Below are 21,657 nucleotides of genomic sequence, written 5' to 3'. Positions count from 1 at the left end.
CAGAAAATAAAGACCTAAGTAAAAGGAGAGAAACTATGTTTATGAATTGCAAGAATCAATATTAAGATGTCTGTCCTCCCAATTTATTGACTAATTTAATCCAATCCCAATCAAATCCCACTAGATTTTTTTTAATGGACTAGGTGATTCTAAAATTTATATGTAAATGCAGTAGACCTAGAAGAGCCAAAATTTTTTTGAAAAAACATAAAGTTGGAAGATGTATACTCCCTGCCTTCTAACTTACTACAGTAATTAACACAGTATACCATTGTTGTAAGAATATACACACAGATCATTGGAACAGAACAGAGTCAGAAAAAGACCCACACAAATAGAGTCAATTGAATTTTTTGACAGACGAACTAATGTACTTAGAAAGAGCTGTCAACAAACAAGTGAAATGGTACAGGAACAACTGGATGTTATTTGCAAAAACAAAAAGAATTAAACAAAACAAAACAAAATTTCAATCCATACCTCATACCATATACAAAATTAACTCAAAATAGATCACTGACCTAAAAGTAAATCCCGAAACTGAAATATAGAAAACCTTTGTTACCCTGGGTTAGGCAAAGACTTCATAGGTACGATACCAAAAGCACAACTTATAAAAGAATAAACTGATAAATCAGACTTCATCAAAATTTAAAACTTCTCCTCTTCCAAAGACATAATTAAGAAAATGAAAAGACATATCATGGACTAGGAGAAATATTCACAAAGCATGTAGCTGACAAAAACTTCATATCCAGAATATACAAAAAATACAAAAATATATCTCTCAAAACTTAATCAGAAAATAACCCAATTTTAAAATGAGAAAAAAGATTTCAACAGACATTTTGCCAAAGAAAACATACAGACAGAAAATAGGACAGGAAAAGATGCTCAAAATCATTAGTCTGGAGGGAAATGCAAATTAAAAGCTACACTGAGATATCACGACACACTTATTAGATTGGCTAAAACTAAAAAGACCAGCCAAAGCCAGAGTTGGTGAGGATGTGGAGGAAGAGAACTCCCACATAAGTGGTGGGAATGCAAACCAGTAAAACCACTTTGGAACACAGCTAGGCAATTTCTTTAAGAGTTAAACATACACCTACCATTTGGTCCAGCAATTTCACTTCTAGATATCAACCCAAAGGAAATTAAAGCACATGTCCATACACAGACTTGTACGGGAATTTCATAGCAGGTCTATTTGTAACAGTCAAACACTTGAAACAGGGCTTCCCTGGCAGCACAGTGGTTTAAGAATCTGCCTGCCAATACAGGGGACACGGGTTCAATCCCTGGTCAGGGAACTAAGATCCTGCAGGCTGCGCTGCGTGGCCAAAAAACTAAATAAAATAATAAAGAAGATACACTCTTGGGACTTCCCAGATGGCGTGGTGGTTAAGAATCTGCCTGCCAATGCAGGGGACACGGGCTCGAGCCCTGGTCCGGGAAGATCCCACATGCCGTGGAGCAACTAAGCCTGCGTGCCACAACTACGGAGCCTGCGCTCTAGAGCCCACGAGCCACAATGAAGCCCGCATGCCTAGAGGCCGTGCTCCGCAACAAGAGAAGCCACCGCAATGAGAAGCCCGTGCACCACAACGAAGAGTAGCCCCCGCTCGCCGCAACCAGAGAAAAGCCCGCACACAGCAATGAAGACCCAACGCAGTCAAAAATAAATAAATAAATTTATATTTTAAAAAAACCTTGAAACAACCCAAATGTCCAAAAACAGATAAAACACATAACCGAACTGTGGTATATCCATACAATGAAATACTAGTCAACAATGTATAAACTGCTGATATATTCTGTAACATAGTTGGAACTCAAAATAATTGTGCAGAGTGAAAGAAGTCAGAAAAAAGAGTCTATACTGTAAGATTCCATTAATATAAAATTCTAGAAAACCCAAAACTAAGTAGAGGAATAGAAAGATCAATGGTTACCTGAGAACAATGTGGAGTGAGTGGGGAGGGGATTAAAAAAGGAACATGAGGAAACTTCTGAAGTATGATAGGTACGTACATTATCTTGACTGTGGTGAAGGTTTTACAGGCAGATACATATGTCTAACTGTACACTTTAAATATGTGTAATTTAAGTCAATTTTACCTCCATAAGTGTTTTTAAATGAAATTATATGTATATATATAAAGAATATCATTTATACAGCAGTATGTAGTATACTGAAAGTGAGTGGCATATCACATACCACAAAAAAAAAACCCAGGAAACAAAAAAATCTAGCATGTCTAAGTATTCTAAAATCCCCAGATCCTATTTATACCATGCTATGTTACTAGTAACTACAGAGTTGTTTTTGAATAACACAATGAATTTAGACCTAGAAAAGCTTCTATAAATCTGCTTCCCTAGAAGTTATTGGAACCATATTTATAGCAGTCATATTTTCTAAATAATTTAGAATACATATTTTGACAGGTATGATGAATGTCATGGCAGCTATAGAAATTAACTTTTAAAACTGAGACAATCCTGTAAACTCTAGGATACATGTCACAGTACTTTTAAATTCTTCAGAGGCATTAAAATGGCTGCCATTTTGTAAGGAGCAAATGCCATTAAATGCAGTGTGTTACACTGAGCTACTTGAGATAACCATTACTTCTAGGTTGCAAATACTCTGCCTTCCTAACAGTCTCTAAATCTTAAGGGCCTGGGCTTGTTCTTTTGATTAAAAGACTGATTGATGCTCTTCTGCTATGTGTCCAATAATGAGGTACCCCATACTCCCACTACATTCAAAGTTTCCGCTTTATTGTCTATGAGATTACCAGAAAGTAAGAATATCACGTGTGGTAACTTCTTCAGCAAAAAAGGTACTTTTAAAATGCAATATAAAATTAAAAATATACTTACAGCAGCTACAGGGATAAGAATCTCCACAAATAAACCAGCAAGTGCATGTTTTATATCTTTATCTTTTACTTCTAAGAAATACTGAGCACATTCCTTGAGAGGGGAAAAAGGTATATTAGATTAAAAAAGGAGGAAGATTATAGAAATGTTAATATCACAATAATTTTGTAAATACTCTGCAATTTTACCAGAAAGCTAAGTTCAAATCATGCTCAAATTTAAAAAGAAAATTAATTCACACTTCTGACAATTTAACGCTTGGGGTAAGGAATTAGTAACAATGTCATTAATTGTATTTATTTTGTTTCTTTTAAATAGTCATGAAAAGCAAAAACCACCACTGTTAGGCTAATTCTAATTACTGCACTTGAGAAGGTAGATCACCTGCATGAACTGAAATGATGCTTCAAAATCTTCTACAGGATACATTTTCACTCGGAAAAATTTCATTCCCATTATTAAGCTGATGACGCTTTGTACCACATGTGGACTTTGTTCCTTTTGTCGCAGTTCTTTTAATTCTGTCACAAACTTCTTCCTCACAGCCTGAAACCTTTAATGTACACGGATACACAATTTGATGTGAATTGAAAACACTCATTTCCCACATGATATTTAAGGTTGAAATCAAAAAGTATTTTACCTAAACACCATCTCCTTTCTCTGCCCTCATCAAAATTACCCAGAAAAACATACAGATGAAAACAAAAATATTTCTGATTCTAAATTTACTGTTCATTTATTTTTTCAAATAAAAAATGCCTTAAGGAGAAATTCTTATTTCTTATTAGAATTTCTTATTCCTATAATACCATCAATACAGCATCATTACCACTTAATAGTTCATAATCATCATAAAAATAAGATCTAATAACCCACCCATAAAACATCCACATGTAAATCAGAGAGTGTCTCTAAATTTTAAGACTCATTTTGATCAAGTCTGCAATTTGAGTTACATGGAGAGCAGACTGGAGACTACATATTTGTTCAAAGAGATAAACCAATCACTTGTAGACTACTAATTATCTCTTAAAATTATTATCTCCTTACACTGTAGAAAAACTGAAGAAGATGAGTGGGAGGACACTGGTCTCACAATGTGAACCAGCTAGAGAATCAAAACGCTTTTGAAATGTTGAGCAACATCCTGGATTCAAATGACTACAACAGTTAAGGCTACTAAGTTTTTCTTTGCTTACAATGGAAAAAGATATCTGATAGTTTGTTAATCAATAACACTTCATTTTCCCCCTCTATCTATTATGAAACAACTAAAGGTTTTATTGCTGATGTTACTTGGGGAAACCAGTTCTTGAAAGTTATAATGACAAATGAAGCATACTTCCCAATGGGCACTGAGAACATATTAATATTAATTAAACATGGATATTAATTACATGTTAATGAAATATGGATCCATGATAGGAAGTATAACTTCTCCATTTCCATTTCAGTCTTGTAAAATACAACACCATTTTCCATGAAAGTGTGCTTTTGCGTTTTATAAAGAAAATATAAAGTGGATAAAAATCTTCCCATTGCAATATTATTAGAATCCAAGGATTTTTCCTTCGATTAAATTTCTCATAATAATTATTAGTCACTATAATCAAAGGAAATGCATTGACAAGGTTCTAGAACACCCCCAACCTTTTCTTTCTCCCCACCCCTTTCCCACTTCACCACCTTTCCTCTCAAATGTTGGTGCCATCAGCCCAGCCTAATGTGGATCCATCCACGTTTTTTCCCATGCTCATTGTACGTATGGGTGGAAAACACCTCAATATTGCTCTGAGTGGCATTTCTCTTACAACTAGACCAGTGAGGCTGAGCATCATTTCATAAATTTACCATTGGCCATTTAGATTTACTATCCTTACCATCCTAGATTTAACTTCGCTATGATGTAGGGTTCTTCTGGACCCAACTTGCTCATGTGTTATTTAGCACTTCTATATTCCTGACAGAAAATCATTTTCAATAAAAATTACAATATCATGAACTACTGTGCCATGAAAAGAAATACATTATTGCTCATGTTTTTGTAGCTATATTCCTGAAACAGGGATTCATTGTTGATTAAATATAAATACAATATTAAAATATTATTGTCTACATCTAAGTCATTTCAAATACTCCAACTATATTCTAAGTTCTATAGCATTGGGTGTACAAGGAAGGGTCCCCTGGTAAATTACAAAGGATGAAAAATAAATAATACTAAATTAAAGGACAGTAACTACCAAATAATAAAATACATTACTTCATATTAAAATCTAAACTACTAAACATCAATAATTGTGTTTGGTTTCTTAGACTTGAAAAAGGTTGCTATAGGATGATTTCAGGGCCAAAGACTGACTCTTTAAATAGCACCCAAGAAAATCTAAATTGATACTTTTTTCCTTACAAATTTCCCAGTAGCAACAAAGGAAATTCAAAATCTTCCATAGTCTTTAGAGCAGGCACAAGATACTAAAGACAAACATCTTTTTTACCGTTTACGATAAGGATGGTTCAATACAACTCAATGCATGTAACTCCTAATGAATACCACCCTCTTTATGGAGTACTCTAGTATCTTTATCTTTCCTTTTTGGTTATGTCTTCTACCTATTCAAAACTCTGTTCAATATTAAAATAAATAAGATGGTTAGAAGGAAGACACTGCACTGCTATCTCAGAAATAAAAGCATTCAAGTAGAAACTATTAAAAGTAATCATTAGCTTCGACAAGAGTTCTATAAGAAAGATTTATAAAAACACTTCTCATAGAACTGTGAAAAATAGGGAATAAGGTAATGACCTGACTATTCTTGGCAATTTCTTACTTCCTCAATTCAGGTTTTATGGAAAACCCCAAATAATGAAGACAAGTTGTGGAATTGAGGTATGGGTGTCACTTAAAAATCCTCTAGGGCTTCCCTGGTGGCGCAGTGGTTGAGAATCTGCCTGCTAATGCAGGGGACACAGGTTCGAGCCCTGGTCTGGGAACATCCCACATGCCACGGAGCAACTAATCCCGTGAGCCACAACTACTGAGCCTGCGCGTCTGGAGCCTGTGCTCCGCAACAAGAGAGGCCACAATAGTGAGAGGCCTGCGCACCGCGATGAAGAGTGGCCCCCGCTTGCCGCAACTAGAGAAAGCCCTCGCACAGAAACAAAGACCCAACACGGCCAAAAATAAATAAATTAATTAATTAATTTAAAAAAAAAAAGTTCCCTGATTTAAAAAAAAAAAAAAAAATCCTCTAAAGCAGGGGTCCCCAACCCCCAGGCCAGGGACCAATAGCTGTCCACGGCCTGTTGGGAACCGGGACGCACAGCAGGAGGTGAGCAGCGGGCGAGTGAGCGAAGCTTCACCTGCCGCTCCCCATCGCTCGCATTACTGCCTGAACCATCCCCCCCATCACTCGCATTACCACCTGAACCATCATCTGCCGCCATCCCCCACCTCCCCCCACGCCCCGTGGAAAAATTCTCTTCCACGAAACAAGTCCCTGGTGCCAAAAAGGTTGGGGACCCCTGCTCTAAGGAACAGAGCAGCAAAATAATAAAAGGTGAAACAGACTTCGCAATAACTCTATGGAAAAAAAGATCTAAAACTGTCAGTGTCTATTCTATTGGTTAGCAATGAGAATTCTAAAACGCAAAACAAATCAAAATCAGTGATTTATAAAACTTACTTTGATTGGGCAAGAACGCCTATCACTTCTGCATATAAATCTGCAATAATATGCACATTCCCAGTGTTGGTTCCTGAATATCTAAAATAGCAAAAGAACAAACATATTATTTCATGAAATTTTTCTACAAACTCTCTTTCTTAATAACTCTGAAAATTCCTTATCAGGGTGTTGTATAAATTTTCTCTGAAGATTCATTTATAGGATGATAAAAACCACATGAATTTTCTTCTCTCTCTAGATTCCAATTTGCCAGGAAATTTAACCTGCTTCTTATAATTCAATCAATGGTTTTAAGAATCATTTTTACAAAATCTTTCCCATAAGCATCTCCTGTGGACTAAAAAATACAGGAAGATAATTGCTTTGAACTTCAGAAAACAAATGATTTATGAGAGTTCAAATTAACAGTCTAAATCTGGACCGCAGATAAAAGCAACAGTCCCGGAAGTATTTTACTTACCCTTCCTTATGTTTAAAGTGCTTGAAAGCTAAGTTTAGAACTTCATGAACTAAGGGATCAGGCACAGGATGAACAGGAATCTAGAAAAAAAAAAATCAAGTGTGTGCTAAACAGGTTACAGGTCTTTTATGAGTATTCTCATCATTTCAACTAACCAAATCAATAATCAATTTAAATTTTCATGATATGATCTAATACTAATCCGTCAATCTTCCCTTTCTAAGAATGCTATTATTTTTCTCTAAGAACTTAGCTGGACATCTACTTTAACAAGCTCTAAATTCATGAACATTAAGCTTTATAATCACTAATCTTTAAACTATAGACTATGCAGATGAAAAAATAGTCATTGTTGTTACTACAATTGTCACTGTCAGAAAGTTAAAAACACACTCATGGGTGACTCTCTGCAACACCTATAGGAAAGTAAACTTTGACTGAGCCAGGCTCCATATAGTCTGCCTTTCTATCATAATAGTATCCAAAAGGGACTCCAACTTTCCCAACAATTTAAAATTATTTATGGTTTTATTAGAAATTTGTTATTTAAATGTTTGTTTTGTTTAGTTCTTTAAAAATTACATGCCAGTTCCTAATATGGACAGCACATCAAAACATTTAAACCAGAAAGTAAAATCCCTGCCCCTTCCCCCATGTATAATCACTACTGGTATATGTCTACTTCCAGGCTTTTTCCTACACACACTCATCCACACAGCTTATTTTTTACTTAATGGAATGATGCATCTTTCCCCATCAGTACTTAGCTCCTCCTTACACTATTTAGCAGCCATGTAATACTCAGTATATATATTATAATTTATTTAATGAGCTCCCTATTAATGAACATTTCATTCCAGATTTTCAATATTCAATATATATAATGTTATACAGTAAACATCTTGTGCATTTAACATTATTTACTTGTATAGTTCCATGGGAAAGCGTCCAAAAGGAAGAACTGATGGGTCAAAGATTATCCAAGACATCATTGATATAGATTCTAGTTCTTTATATGTGTGGGTCTGTTTGTGAGCTCTCTATTCTATCAATTTATACACGTCTATACTAAAATCATGTTGTCTTAATTATTAGGGCTTACTAATAAGTTCTCATGTCTGGCACCACAAGTCCTCCCTTATTTTTCTTCAGAGATAGCTTGGCTATTGTTCTTCCCTATTCAATTTACAGACATCTTTTCAAGTTCCAAAAAAACTGTTATAGGTGAAGTATAATCAAATCATTATATAACATATAAAAACATTTTCTTCATTAGACCACAAGGTCTTTCCACACTTTTTTATCATTCTAATGAAGAAAAGCCAAGCTTCTCTTTTCACTAGTTATTTAACCTGGAGGAAGTTTCTACTTCTTTACCGGTAAAAAATGTAGGTAATAGATTAGAACCCCATAATTACCAGCCCTGAGAGAATGCAAAACTGGGTACATTACAATTGGAGATTCTTGGTCTCTCACCTTTTCCACCCTTCTCTGAAAGGGACTAGGACAAAATTCTTACTTCTTAAGAATGTAGGGCAGATGACGGAACTAGAATATATAGGATGGAGATATTGAGGACAAGGCCTGGTAGGGAACCCAGAGCCCATTAGGAAGTGGGGAGGCAGATGTATTTTCCTAGCTTCATCTTCCCTGGATTGGGCCGAACAAAATAGGCCCCAAGGTAAGAAAAAGGTTACTGAAGTCACTGCTGTTGTCCCGTAAGTCCCAGTAAGCCCTATGATTATCCCATTGATGGTTAAAACAAAGTAGATATCTACCACTAGGTGATACCAAACTTTAGTCGGGAATATGCTGTATCTGGATCCAGCAGCCCGACTTCCAGAACTTACTCCAGAATTCACAGCGCTAATCACGCAGGCTGGCCCCAGACACTTCAGTGACCTTGCAATAATGTGACATTGCATTTTACGTGACTTAATTTTTGGGGCCCCATTTACTGTGCTGTGTTGTGGTTTTACCATACTGACTTCCTTATAGGGATGTTTGGTGTGCTCTAGGCCAGAGATATGAAACACAAGTTAACTTACACCTATACTTTCTCCTAAGTAGTCTTTATTTGCTCCAGTTATGCCAGAAGTCTCACAATGACAGCTAGGGACACTACTTAGCTATGTTGTGTGCTCTTTATTACTACCTTAATAATATTAATTATTAATAATGCCACCACCAACACTTTTCACGTGTCTGTGTGCCGGGTATTACTTAGGCATTTTATATACATTATTTATAACACTTATAGCTGCCTTACACAGTAGTATTTGTCCCCTGTTTTACAGATGAGGGGACTGAAGTTTAGAAGTCAGTGCATACTTCTCTAGAAAATACTGTGTGCCCAGTTTCTGATATATGAAAATGCATTTAATAAATGGAACAAATGAGGAAAGAAAACTTTCAGTTTTATCATATTATAGCTAGAAAAGAGATAGAAACAGAAGGGAGAGAAGAAATATTATCTCATCTTTAATTTTTAGAAGGAAAAAAGCACAACCTCTAAAAATTTTATCTTAAGAATGAACGCTATCAGGATGCTCAGACGTTCCTGAAATTCCTAGTTCTCCCCTTATTTACAATAATAACAAAAATTCCCAAGCTGAATCTCCAAAAAACGGGGGGCTGGGGTGGGAAAGAATCCCAGTTCAGTTTATAGAGAAAACGTTCTACTTTCATGGAATAGAATTCCCATCTATAGCATCAAGAATTTTTTAGATCTTGCCATTTGCGTGATTTTGGAAGCAGATCTAATTCTGTTTGAACATTCAAGAAGGATATATCTAGCAGAGTCTAAAGAATACCCAAGTTTTATTCCAAAGCTATTCCCACCACCACTTCCCCAGATCTAATGCTTTTAGCACATCATGAAAGTAGAAAACCACAAAACCAGGTTAAGACAGTGGACAGTGGGGAGTCAGCAAGGTGCGCTCATTATGTAAATGACCAGCCCTCAGTGCAAAGGACAGTGAATAAACTCATGACTCAGCAAAATCACAAATAACCCCATAACCTTCAGGGCTGCTCACCAACATCTAAAATGCTTATGTCATGTGATGAACTGGAAGATTGGGATTGACATGTATACACTGATGTGTATAAAATGGATGACTAATAAGAACCTGCTATATAAAAAAATAAATAAAATAAAATTCAAAAATTAAAAAAAATAAAAATAAAATAAATAAATAAAATAAAATGCTAATGTCAAACCTGAAAATACTAAGGATCTACTCCTCCTTCTGATACTTCACAATAAGCACCCATAAAACTAAGACAAGAGCCTGAAGTGGCTCATAAGCCTGGTTTCCCAATCTTGTTTGTTTCAACGAATAAATGTATGGCTAAAATTCAATATAAAAAACAAAATTGCTTAAACATACTAAATGCTATAGTGCTGTTTAAACATGCTTTTACCATGGATTCTAAAGCCTCTGGTACTAATATGCTAATATTTGTAGTTGGCCACGACCCCAAAATTATTCTTCTTTCTTGAAAAAATAAAATTAGTCCTTTTTCATCTTTTTTTTTTTTTTTTTTTAACATCTTTATTGAAGTATAATTGCCTTACAATGGTGTGTTAGCTTCTGCTTTATAACAAAGTGAATCAGTTATACATATACAATATGTTCCCATTTCTCTTCCCTCTTGCATCTCCCTCCCTCCCACCCTCCCCATCCCATCCCTCTAGGTGGTCACAAAGCACCGAGCTGATCTCCCTGTGCTATGCGGCTGCTTCCCACTAGTTATCTATTTTACATTTGGTAGTGTATATATGTCCATGACACTCTCTTACCCTGTCACATCTCACCCCACCCCCTCCCCATATCCTCAAGTCCATTCTCTAGTAGGTCTGTGTCTTTATTCCCGTCTTGCCACTAGGTTCTTCATGGCCTTTTTTTTTTTTTTTTTCCCTTAGATTCCGTATATATGTGTTAGCATACTGTATTTGTTTTTCTCTTTCTGACTTACTTCACTCTGTATGACAGACTCTAACTCCATCCACCTCATTACAAATACCTCCATTTCATTTCTTTTTATGGCTGAGTAATATTCCATTGTATATATGTGCCACATCTTCTTTATCCATTCATCTGTCGATGGACATTTAGATTGCTTCCATGTCCTGGCTATTGTGAATAGAGCTGCAATGAACATTTTGGTACATGACTCTTTTTGACCTATGGTTTTCTCAGGGTATATGCCCAGTAGTGGGATTGCTGGGTCATATGGTAGTTCTATTTGTAGTTTTTTAAGGAACCTCCATACTGTTCTCCATAGTGGCTGTATCAATTTACATTCCCACCAAGAGTGCAAGAGTGTTCCCTTTCCTCCACACCCTCTCCAGCATTTATTGTTTCTAGATTTTTTGATGATGGCCATTCTGACCGGTGTGAGATGATATCTCATTGTAGTTTTGATTTGCATTTCTCTAATGATTAATGATGTTGAGCATTCTTTCATGTGTCTGTAGGCCATCTGTATATCTTCTTTGGAGAAATGTCTATTTAGGTCTTCGGCCCATTTTTGGATTGGGTTGTTCGTTTTTTTGTTATTGAGCTGCATGAGCTGCTTGTAAATCTTGGAGATTAATCCTTTGTCAGTTGCTTCATTTGCAAATATTTTCTCCCATTCTGATGGTTGTCTTTTGGTCTTGTTTATGGTTTCCTTTGCTGTGCAAAAGCTTTTAAGTTTCATTAGGTCCCATTTGTTTATTTGTGTTCTTATTTCCATTTCTCTGGGAGCTGGGTCAAAAAGAATCTTGCTGTGATGTATGTCATAGAGTGTTCTGCCTATGTTTTCCTCTAAGAGTTTGATAGTGTCTGCCCTTACACTTAGGTCTTTAATCCATTTTGAGTTTATTTTTGTGCATGGTGTCAGGGAGTGTTCTAATTTCATACTTTTACATGTACCTGTCCAATTTTCCCAGCACCACTTATTGAAGAGGCTGTCTTTTCTCCACTGTATATGTTTGCCTCCTTTATCAAAAATAAGGTGCCCATATGTGTGTGGGTTTATCTCTGGGCTTTCTATCCTGTTCCATTGATCTATATTTCTGTTTTTGTGCCAGTACCAAACTGTCTTGATTACTGAAGCTTTGTAATATAGTCTGAAGTCAGGGAGCCTGATTCCCCCAGCTCCATTTTTCGTTCTCAAGATTGCTTTGGCTATTCGGGGTCTTTTGTGTTTCCATACAAATTGTGAAATTTTTTGTTCTAGTTCTGTGAAAAATGCCAGTGGTAGTTTGATAGGGATTGCATTGAATCTGTAGATTGCTTTGGGTAGTAGAGTCATTTTCACAATGTTGATTCTTCCAATCCAGGAACATGGTATATCTCTCCATCTATTTGTATCATCTTTAATTTCTTTCATCAGTGTCTTATAATTTTCTGCATACAGGTCTTTTGTCTCCTTAGGTAGGTTTATTCCTAGATATTTTATTCTTTTTGTTGCAGTGGTAAATGGGAGTGTTTTCTTAATTTCACTTTCAGATTTTTCGTCATTAGTGTATAGAAATGCAAGAGATTTCTGTGCATTAATTTTGTATCCTGCTACTTTACCAAATTCATTGATTAGCTCTAGGAGTTTTCTGGTAGCATCTTTAGGATTCTCTATGTATAGTATCATGTCATCTGCAAATAGTGACAGCTTTACTTCTTCTTTTCCGATTTGGATTCCTTTTATTTCTTTGTCTTCTCTGATTGCTGTGGCTAACACTTCCAAAACTATGTTGAATAATAGTGGTGAGAGTGGGCAACCTTGTCTTGTTCCTGATCTTAGTGGAAATGGTTTCAGTTTTTCACCATTGAGGACAATGTTGGCTGTGGGTTTGTCATATATGGCCTTTATTATGTTGAGGTAGGTTCCCTCTATGCCTACTTTCTGCAGGGCTTTTATCATAAATGGGTGTTGAATTTTGTCAAAAGCTTTCTCTGCATCTATCGAGATGATCATATGGTTTTTCTCCTTCAGTTTGTTAATATGATGTATCACATTGATTGATTTGCGTATATTGAAGAATCCTTGCATTCCTGGGATAAACCCCACTTGATCATGGTGTATGATCCTTTTAATGTGCTGTTGGATTCTGTTTGCTAGTATTTTGTTGAGGATTTTTGCATCTATGTTCATCAGTGATATTGGCCTGTAGTTTTCTTTCTTTGTGACATCTTTGTCTGGTTTTGGTATCAGGGTGATGGTGGCCTCGTAGAATGAGTTTGGGAGTGTTCCTCCCTCTGCAATATTTTGGAAGAGTTTGAGAAGGATAGGTGTTAGCTCTTCTCTAAATGTTTGCTAGAATTCACCTGTGAAGCCATCTGGTCCTGGGCTTTTGTTTGTTGGAAGGTTTTTAATCACAGTTTCAATTTCAGTGCTTGTGATCGGTCTGTTCATATTTTCTATTTCTTCCTGGTTCAGTCTCGGCAGTTTGTGCATTTCTAAGAATCTGTCCATTTCTTCCAGGTTGTCCATTTTATTGGCATAGAGTTGCTTGTAGTAATCTCTCATGATCTTTTGTATTTCTGCAGTGTCAGTGGTTACTTCTCCTTTTTCATTTCTAATTCTATTGATCTGAGTCTTCTCCCTTTTTCTCTTGATGAGTCTGGCTAATGGTTTATCAATTTTGTTTATCTTCTCTCCTTTTTCATCTTGAATTAATTTTGTTCGCATGGTGAATCACGCTCATTTCATCACATTTATATAAACTCAATCCTTTGTCTAATTTGTTATGATTTAAACTTTAATTTTATAAGATGCTGGCCATTTCACCTAATTTTGTATCACTGATTTTTACCAATAAGAATAATTTTATTTACAAAGAGAACCAGGGGCTTCCCTGGTGGCGCAGTGGTTAAGAATCTGCCTGCCAATGCAGGGGACACGGGTTCGAGCCCTCGTCCAGGAAGATCCCACATGCCGCGGAGCAACTAAGCCCGTGCACCACAACTACTGAGCCTGAGCTCTAGAGCCCACGAGCCACAACTACTGAGCCCACGTGCCACAACTACTGAAGCCTGCACACCTAGAGCCCATGCTCTGCAACAAGAGAAGCCACCGCAATGAGAAGCATGCGCACCACAATGAAGAGTAGTCCCCGCTCACCACAACTAGAGAAAGCCCATGCACAGCAACAAAGACCCAACACAGCCAAAAATAAAATAAATCTATTAAAAAAATAAAATAAAATAAAATAAAAAAATAAAGAGAGAACTAGCTTTATAATCTTCAGCAGGTCACTTCAACTAAGAACATCGATGTATAAGATGAAAACAACAGATAGCATTTATTGGACACTTTCCATGTCCTGGGCATTATCGTATTTAATTCTCACCACTCTTTTACAGAGAAGGAAAGAATTAGTGGGTAATAACTTGCCCAAGTTACACGGCAAGTAAATGACATAGCTGGAATTAAAACACTTGCCGTGGGCTTCCCTGGTGGCGCAGTGGTTGAGAATCTGCCTGCCAATGCAGGGGACACGGGTTCGAGCCCTGGTCTGGGAAGATCCCACATGCCGTGGAGCAACTAGGCCCATGAGCCACAACTACTGAACCTGCGCGTCTGGAGCCTGTGCTCCGCAACGAGAGGCCACGACAGTGAGAGGCCCACGCACCACGATGAAGAGTGGCCCCCACTTGCCGCAACTAGAGAAAGCCCTCGCACAGAAACGAAGACCCAACACAGCCATAAATAAATAAATAAATAAATAAACCCAGAAGTTTAAAAAAAAAAAACCAAAAAACTAGCACGGCACATATTAAAAAAAAAAACAAAAAAAACCACACTTGCCGTGGTTATCTCCCAAAGTTTATTGTAGTGACCAGCTGGTACAAGGGATACAGAGTTCTTCATCACGATATTTCAGAAAGTTCTATTGATTTTTTACTTCATTTTCTATAGTTTAATTAGTTTTGAAGACGCTAAAAAGACTTGCCTTTTACTGAGAAAGAGAAAACCTACATGGGATTTTTTTTTTTTAAGTCATTGTTGAATTTGTTACAATATTGCTTCTGTTTTATGTTTTGGTTTTTTGGCCCCAAGGCATGTGGGATCTTAGCTCCCCTACCAGGGATCAAATCCACACCCCCTGCATTGGAAGAAGAAGTCTTAACCACTGGAGTGCCAGGGATGTCCCGGGACTATTATTTTCTTAAAGGAAGAGGAGGAAAAGGAGGATGAAGACAAGGACAATGGGGCGGGGGAAAGGACAAGAGAGAAGGAAGGGGAAGAGGAAAAAGAAAAACCTCCAAGGGGTTGTCTGTGCACTGAAGTTCTGAAGTCAGTGCAATTAAGGGCAACTTTTAGATGAGAAAAGAGACACTGCTAAGTAGAAGAAAATCATGAGAAACAAAGGAGAAAAGGCACAATAGAGCCTGAATGTCAGTGCACGGAGTTTGCAATTTCTTTTGCTGGAAGAAGAAATACCTCTATGATTTGACTAAGTAAAGAAGTGCAAATGCTGATCACCAAACCACTCACAAGACCTACATTTACCACAGAAGAAATGCCAGGCATCAACCACAATGAGCCCTAGTCCAAGTCCGTTCATGGTGCAGTGTCTCTGGTCCGCAGCTCCTCCTATATCCCTACTGACTTCAGCCTTAGCATCTTAGGATCCCAGCTAAACTAAGAGATCACAGAAAGCATATCTGGCTTTCAGAAAGCACAACTTGCAGAGGAAAGTTCTTTTCCACCTCTACTAAAAACAACCTCATGGACAGTACAAATTAAATTGTTTTTATCTTTGATTAATGCATTTATCTATGTCACGTATTCAAAATTAGTTTTAAACAAAACAAAGCCAAAAAAATTATTTTTATTTTCAGATTTCGGATATTCAGATTTCAGTGTCTTTTCACATATATTGTAAAAACAAAGGCAAAGTATAAATGATTACATAATTCAAATATTTTTATATTAGCTATGTTAAAAAAGACTATCAAATCAATTAACTTTTATATCTTACATTTGCTGTTTCCTGCTGTATTATATATTCTATTCCATTTTATACAACAGAAACAAAACTCCCTGTCCGAACGTGTCATGTGCTGTGCAAAATATGATTTTTTTTCTTTTAGGTAGCCTGACTTTTTTTCAAAACACTACAGTGTGCATGACTAGAAATATATGGAACATCTTTGAATGATGTATATAACTTTTTAAAGACTACAAACTACAAAAACATTTTCATATCAGTACAGGTAGTTTCTTTTTAATATGCATTTATTTATTTATTTTGGCTGTACCAGGTCTTAGCTGCGGTAGGCGGGATCTTTTAGTTGCGGCATGCAGGCTCTTAGTTGTGGCAATGGGAACTCCTAGTTGAAGCATGCATACGGGATCTAGTTCCCCAACCAGGGATCGAACCCGGGCCCCCTGCACTGGGAGCATGGAGTCCCACCCACTGGACCACCAGGGAAGTCCCTCAAGTCAGTACAGGTATTTATACATATACTTGTACTGACTGTGAATAGTAAAAATATATAACATGATATCTGACACTATTTACCTATTTATATCTTTACTATCTATGCCATTCAGATGTTGAGCTCAGGAGTGCAGTACCCAGAACAATGCCACCCAACAGCAGGCATTCTAATATTCACTGGATGAATAAACATAAACAATTCATTATCCTGAGGTCTTCTCGCTTGTCTGAAAACCATTTGCACTTGACAATTCAGTCTTACTCAAGTCAAATCACCCCCGTTCCTCAACTATCACTGCACAACTATTACATGTTGAAATGCAGGCTTGAGGGCTACACAGATAACTTCTGTGAAAGTGGAGGTAAAAAGGGATTGAAGTAGGTGAATGACAGGTGGATTACAGTTGCTGCTAAAAGCCCAGATTTTACATACTTTTTATTCAGCTCCATTTCGCTAACATGATTTCATGTCTTGGATGGTAAACTAAGGTAGAAAAATGGGGAGTGATAGGTACGGGACACGGAACCCTCAGGCAATTGACAGAAGTATAATTAAATTATAGGAATTTTGTTTCTGTGAGCCAGAAGTTTAGATATAACATCCTAAATAAGGTAACTGAAACATGAAGGCAAAATTAGCAAAAAATAAGAAATACAGACTTTGTAGAAACAAAAGAGCTTACCTGCTTTAGAACTTCAACTAAAACTAAACAAAAAATGAAATCTACTGCTAAATCTCTTCTTTCAAGAAGATAATCTCTTTCACGTTGCTGTTCATCCCTGAAACAAGAATCCCAAATTAGGATTGCATTAAAACTATAAATTCTCAAATAGCTCTTGGTAGTACTTCATGTTATTTACTGAGTTCCTAGTACGTATGGTGTCCCACAGCAATTGTTAACAAGTTTTTAAAATAACCCAACGTATGTATTACACGTTCTTATGTTCTTTCTCTTTTTGTACATTAGGAACTTATATGCACATCTCACTATTACATCTGTCAGAAATTAAACCTAATCTAAAAGAATTAGTAAGAGGAAGAAAAACACGAAAATACAGTGCCAGGTCATTTTTTCACAAATCTAAGTTGAAAAATCACAAGTGGCATCTACTGAAGTACAATTCTAAACCATGGGCCATCACCTGAACACAAATAGATGTTTTACTTAAAGCCATGATCTACCTGGGAAATTTGAAGAAGGAGAAGACAAGTTCGAGGATTTAACACCAAGAAGAGTCTCGTGGTATGAGAATTTAGGGTTTTGGCAGTCTTCCTGTATCGCAACAACTGTTTCCCTTCACAAACCACGTGAACAGGACTTCCTTCGAATATTTTCTTAACTTCTTCCATGACTGTTAAAGCTCCTCAATAAACTACAGAAATTCAGTTTTGCATGACTAGTCCCAGTGGTGACTCCTGTAGGGCAGCACCTACTTTAACTGATATCTTTCCTTGATTTACAGTTTAAGTGTGGACTATCTTTTCCCCTTGTTACCACTTCATAACAAAAGTAACCAAACAATCACAATCGTCAGTTGATAACACTATTACCCGCTTCACTGGAAGTGTTTTGAGCCCAGGTTGAACAGCAGAAAATGAGCCACTTACCCCTTAGATTTTGTGCTAGACCGAGGCCTATACTCATAAGATTCATCTTCAGTTCCATTCTGGCGTCTGTACCAGTCAAACAAGGTGCGAAGTAAGGAAGGGAGACAGTGCTCTGCTACTGAGCTCATAGAGCTTATCAACTGAAAATACAAGATGTTACCAGAAGTAAAATACAACATCAAAGTGCCATGCTCCTCACGCTACTACCACTTAGAAATGAGTAACATTTCTAGAAGAAAAATACGCTAAACGCAGTAACTCCAAAGCAATAAATGTGTTTTAAAATAAAAGGGAAAAAAATAAATACAAAAAATGCCACTTACATTTAAATACTAAAAAATAAATAAAATAAAATAAGGGCTAGGGGTTTAGCCAAGTAATAAAGTAAAGTGAGCTAAGTTTCACCGGCTATTAACATTTACCCAAATCCATTCAGTTTAGCTCAGAGACTTTCCACCTTTTTCCTGCCTCCATATGCTACTCACATGTGTAAAAACTTGACCATCAGTAACATCCCTGATTACACACATGACACCTCTGGGTGAACTGTAACACAGAACATGAAACAACCACACCTACTTCCTTCCCCCGGCCAGTTCCTCTCTGCTCCTGTGAATGAAATGTTCTAAAATGTTGCCACTAGAAGGGATGACGAGATGCAGAAACAGAGAAGACTACACCATGTTAGAACTGTGGGAAAAGCTCCACTTTATTCTGTGCTGCTATGACACTGAACAGAGAATTATAATTATGTAATTAATTTGTGATACTCACAAATAAACATATTAGAAATGTGTTGTATACATGCTTTTAAAGCTTAGAATATATAAATGAACAGCAGAAAGATAAATGAAGTGGGATGGACACCTGCAACTCAATTTGAGGCATCCCTTAAACTATCTGAATTGTAGGTGAGTTATCAGATTCAGTTCATGAATGAACCCAACTTGCCTGTAGTGGTGGTAAGAGGTACACCAGCTACCATTAGTCATCTCTAAGGTCACTCTTCATCTTGTGGATCCAGAGAAAAAACACTCTCTCTTCATAAGAGACTCTGTATCTGATTCAACCCATTGCTCGTAAAATTAGTATTTTAAAGTTAGCATACAGTAAAACACGTTTCACTTTGTTTTGCTGAACTAAAAAACTACGGGTTGCAGGAATACTTAAGGTCTCGTTCAGTTCCACGACTGTAGGAAGTATCAGTTAATGAAGATAAGTTGATACCTCTAGGAATTAAACATTTATTTTTCCTAATATTTTATATTTTTCATATAAAAAAGAATGAAACAGTTTGATTATATATGCTATTTTTCTCTTTTTCATGATCTCTGCCTTCCTCGAATCATGCTTTTATTTATAAATTACCATAACGTGACAGGTGAATAGTTTCTAATATAGGGAATTAAAGTAAAAACAAGATTCTAATTTTATTTAGCCACTTTTGAAAATTTATATTTCATTAACAATGAACAATACCACTCAAAGGAAATCCCTTTTAATACCTAAAGAAGGAACAACAAAACACCATCTGCTACTGTAAATACATATTAAAGCAGTTTACCCCACTCATAGTTTTTTATTGTGGAAAAAAATCAAGGTATGGGGCATGATAAGTTTTATTAATCATTTACATAAAAAAAGAAATGGAAGTTTTCCTTAAAATGTTGTTTAATAAGATTTCATACTGATTGTTCATTCATCATTAGTAAAATGGATTCAAGATGTGAAAAATCTGAATACCTTTAAAATAATATATTAATAATACATTAATAATTAATTAATAACTAGTAACAATTAGTACCTTTTGTAATGGCATTAAGATTTGAAAAGGGTTATATGAGGTGATCTTATTATTACTGTAACAGAAAACTAGCCTTCTTATTTATGGTTTCTTCTTAGACCAGTGGCTATTTACTAAGTGTGTGCTTCAGAATCACCTAGGGAGCTGTTGCAAAATACAAGTGCCAGAGCACTGCTCTTGGTGATTCGGAGTCAGCAGAACTGCAGTGGGATCCAGAAACACAGCATTTTGGTAAGCCTACACCAAGTAATCCTAACCAGTCATCTTTATCTAATCAAGCAGACTAATATGAACATTAACTTCTATTTCCTAGATACATAATTATGAGAAGAGTAGGCTCAGGAATACTAGATGGCAACAGAAAGCTGATCTGGGTTATTGGGTTTTGCAGACAATCAACATGTAATGAAATAAGTCTTGAACAAACATAATTATGACAAAAATAACACTTGATCTAACATTCAATATTAGCAAGAGGAAAGAACTGACATTAGAGGATTACCACTAAATTTTAGATATTGGTATTATATAAAAAGGTTTTTGGTTTTGCAGGGTTTTTTTGGAGGGGGAGGGTTGGCCACTGTATATCTTCCTTTTTAAGCTTCTTTGGCTTTTTGACACAGACAGTCCATTTGGCCTTTGCACAAGCACAGCTACAAGTAGTTAATGCCTCTTAGGGCAACCCTCAAATGCTGGAGATGGGGGCTGCAGATAAATGCTCCAGCCCTCCATTCTTCAGAAAGACAAAAATGGGTGACATTCTGTATGATTCTCAGAATGGAATGAACCCCCAGTGCCCAGAGCAGTGATCTCTATCAGTTCTTCCTCTTCCCTGCCTCAATCTCTCAAGTCTCTTCCTTGGAATCTCTTTCCAGAACCAAGTCCTTGTCTCTGGCTCCGCCTTCAAAAGGGGGTGGAGAGGGAGAGAACCAGGCTGGATGTCTCAGTATAAAGGTTCTGATACCCCCAACAGGAAAAAATAAATGTTAAACGGTCAAATATTATTATGTAAAAATTGTATACAAGGAAAGATTGAGGGATATGATTGAAAATTTCTTAAAAGATTTCCAAAGGGCATAGTAAAGAGGGTACCAATGAAAAGCAAAGTTTTAAAATGCTTAATGAACAGGAATCAATAAAGTTCACAGCTCATTCTATGAACTATGAAGTTCACAGTTCATAACTCATTCTATTTGTTTTGTTAAAAAACAGACTACCAGTTCCAGACGGAATCTAGTGTATAAAAACATACAGGACCACTAAACAAAATAAATAAATTTCTTAATATTGGATGTATTTGGATCAGACTGTTAGGATAAATATTTTCCTTTCAGGAAAAAATATTCCCCCCACATTGGCATACCTGGTCAAACTGAAGATCTTCACCCCTCTGAAGAGATCTAGATAATGGCTTCTCCTACAGTTGAAAAAAAAAAAAAGTATATATGCAAAATATTAGAAATCTTACCGATAATAAACAGTTGAGATTCGTGAGATGGTTTTGTTTTTGTTTTCATTAGTAATTAGATTGTTTCAAGGAAAGGTTCTAATCTGCTAATACAAACAAAATTTAATATTATTAGTTTAACTTAGAATAGCATACCTAGCATGACCCCTTCTGTCAGCCTTTCTACCTACTTGCCTTACTGCTTACCCCACATATAGTTACCTAACTTACTGAACATAAGAGATGTCTCAAATTATGTTCACATATATTATGACTGATTCTTTTGTTGAGATTTTTTAGGATGATTTTCTAAACTTTCT

General features: G+C 36.4%; 1 protein-coding gene across 11 annotated transcripts in view; it reads right to left on the bottom strand.

Moving 5' to 3' along the window:
* The window catches only part of FRYL (FRY like transcription coactivator), a 295,730-nt gene that overhangs the window by 108,010 nt on the left and 166,063 nt on the right, over nucleotides 1-21,657 (bottom strand). For all 11 annotated transcript variants that reach the window (XM_082462445.1, XM_082462454.1, XM_082462452.1 and 8 more), the window contains 7 exons: nucleotides 21,254-21,307; nucleotides 18,087-18,226; nucleotides 17,161-17,257; nucleotides 7,042-7,121; nucleotides 6,579-6,659; nucleotides 3,274-3,442; nucleotides 2,890-2,982 (listed from right to left, as the gene is read on the bottom strand). In XM_082462445.1, coding sequence (XP_082318571.1) covers nucleotides 2,890-2,982; nucleotides 3,274-3,442; nucleotides 6,579-6,659; nucleotides 7,042-7,121; nucleotides 17,161-17,257; nucleotides 18,087-18,226; nucleotides 21,254-21,307 — 714 coding nt within the window. The remainder of the gene's footprint in view (nucleotides 1-2,889; nucleotides 2,983-3,273; nucleotides 3,443-6,578; nucleotides 6,660-7,041; nucleotides 7,122-17,160; nucleotides 17,258-18,086; nucleotides 18,227-21,253; nucleotides 21,308-21,657) is intronic.

This window comes from Balaenoptera physalus, assembly GCF_965194825.1.
Source record: "Balaenoptera physalus genome assembly, chromosome: 5".
NCBI classification, from domain to species: domain Eukaryota; kingdom Metazoa; phylum Chordata; class Mammalia; order Artiodactyla; family Balaenopteridae; genus Balaenoptera; species Balaenoptera physalus.
Note: the sequence above shows the minus strand (reverse complement) of the source record. Positions and strands in the feature narration are given on the sequence as shown.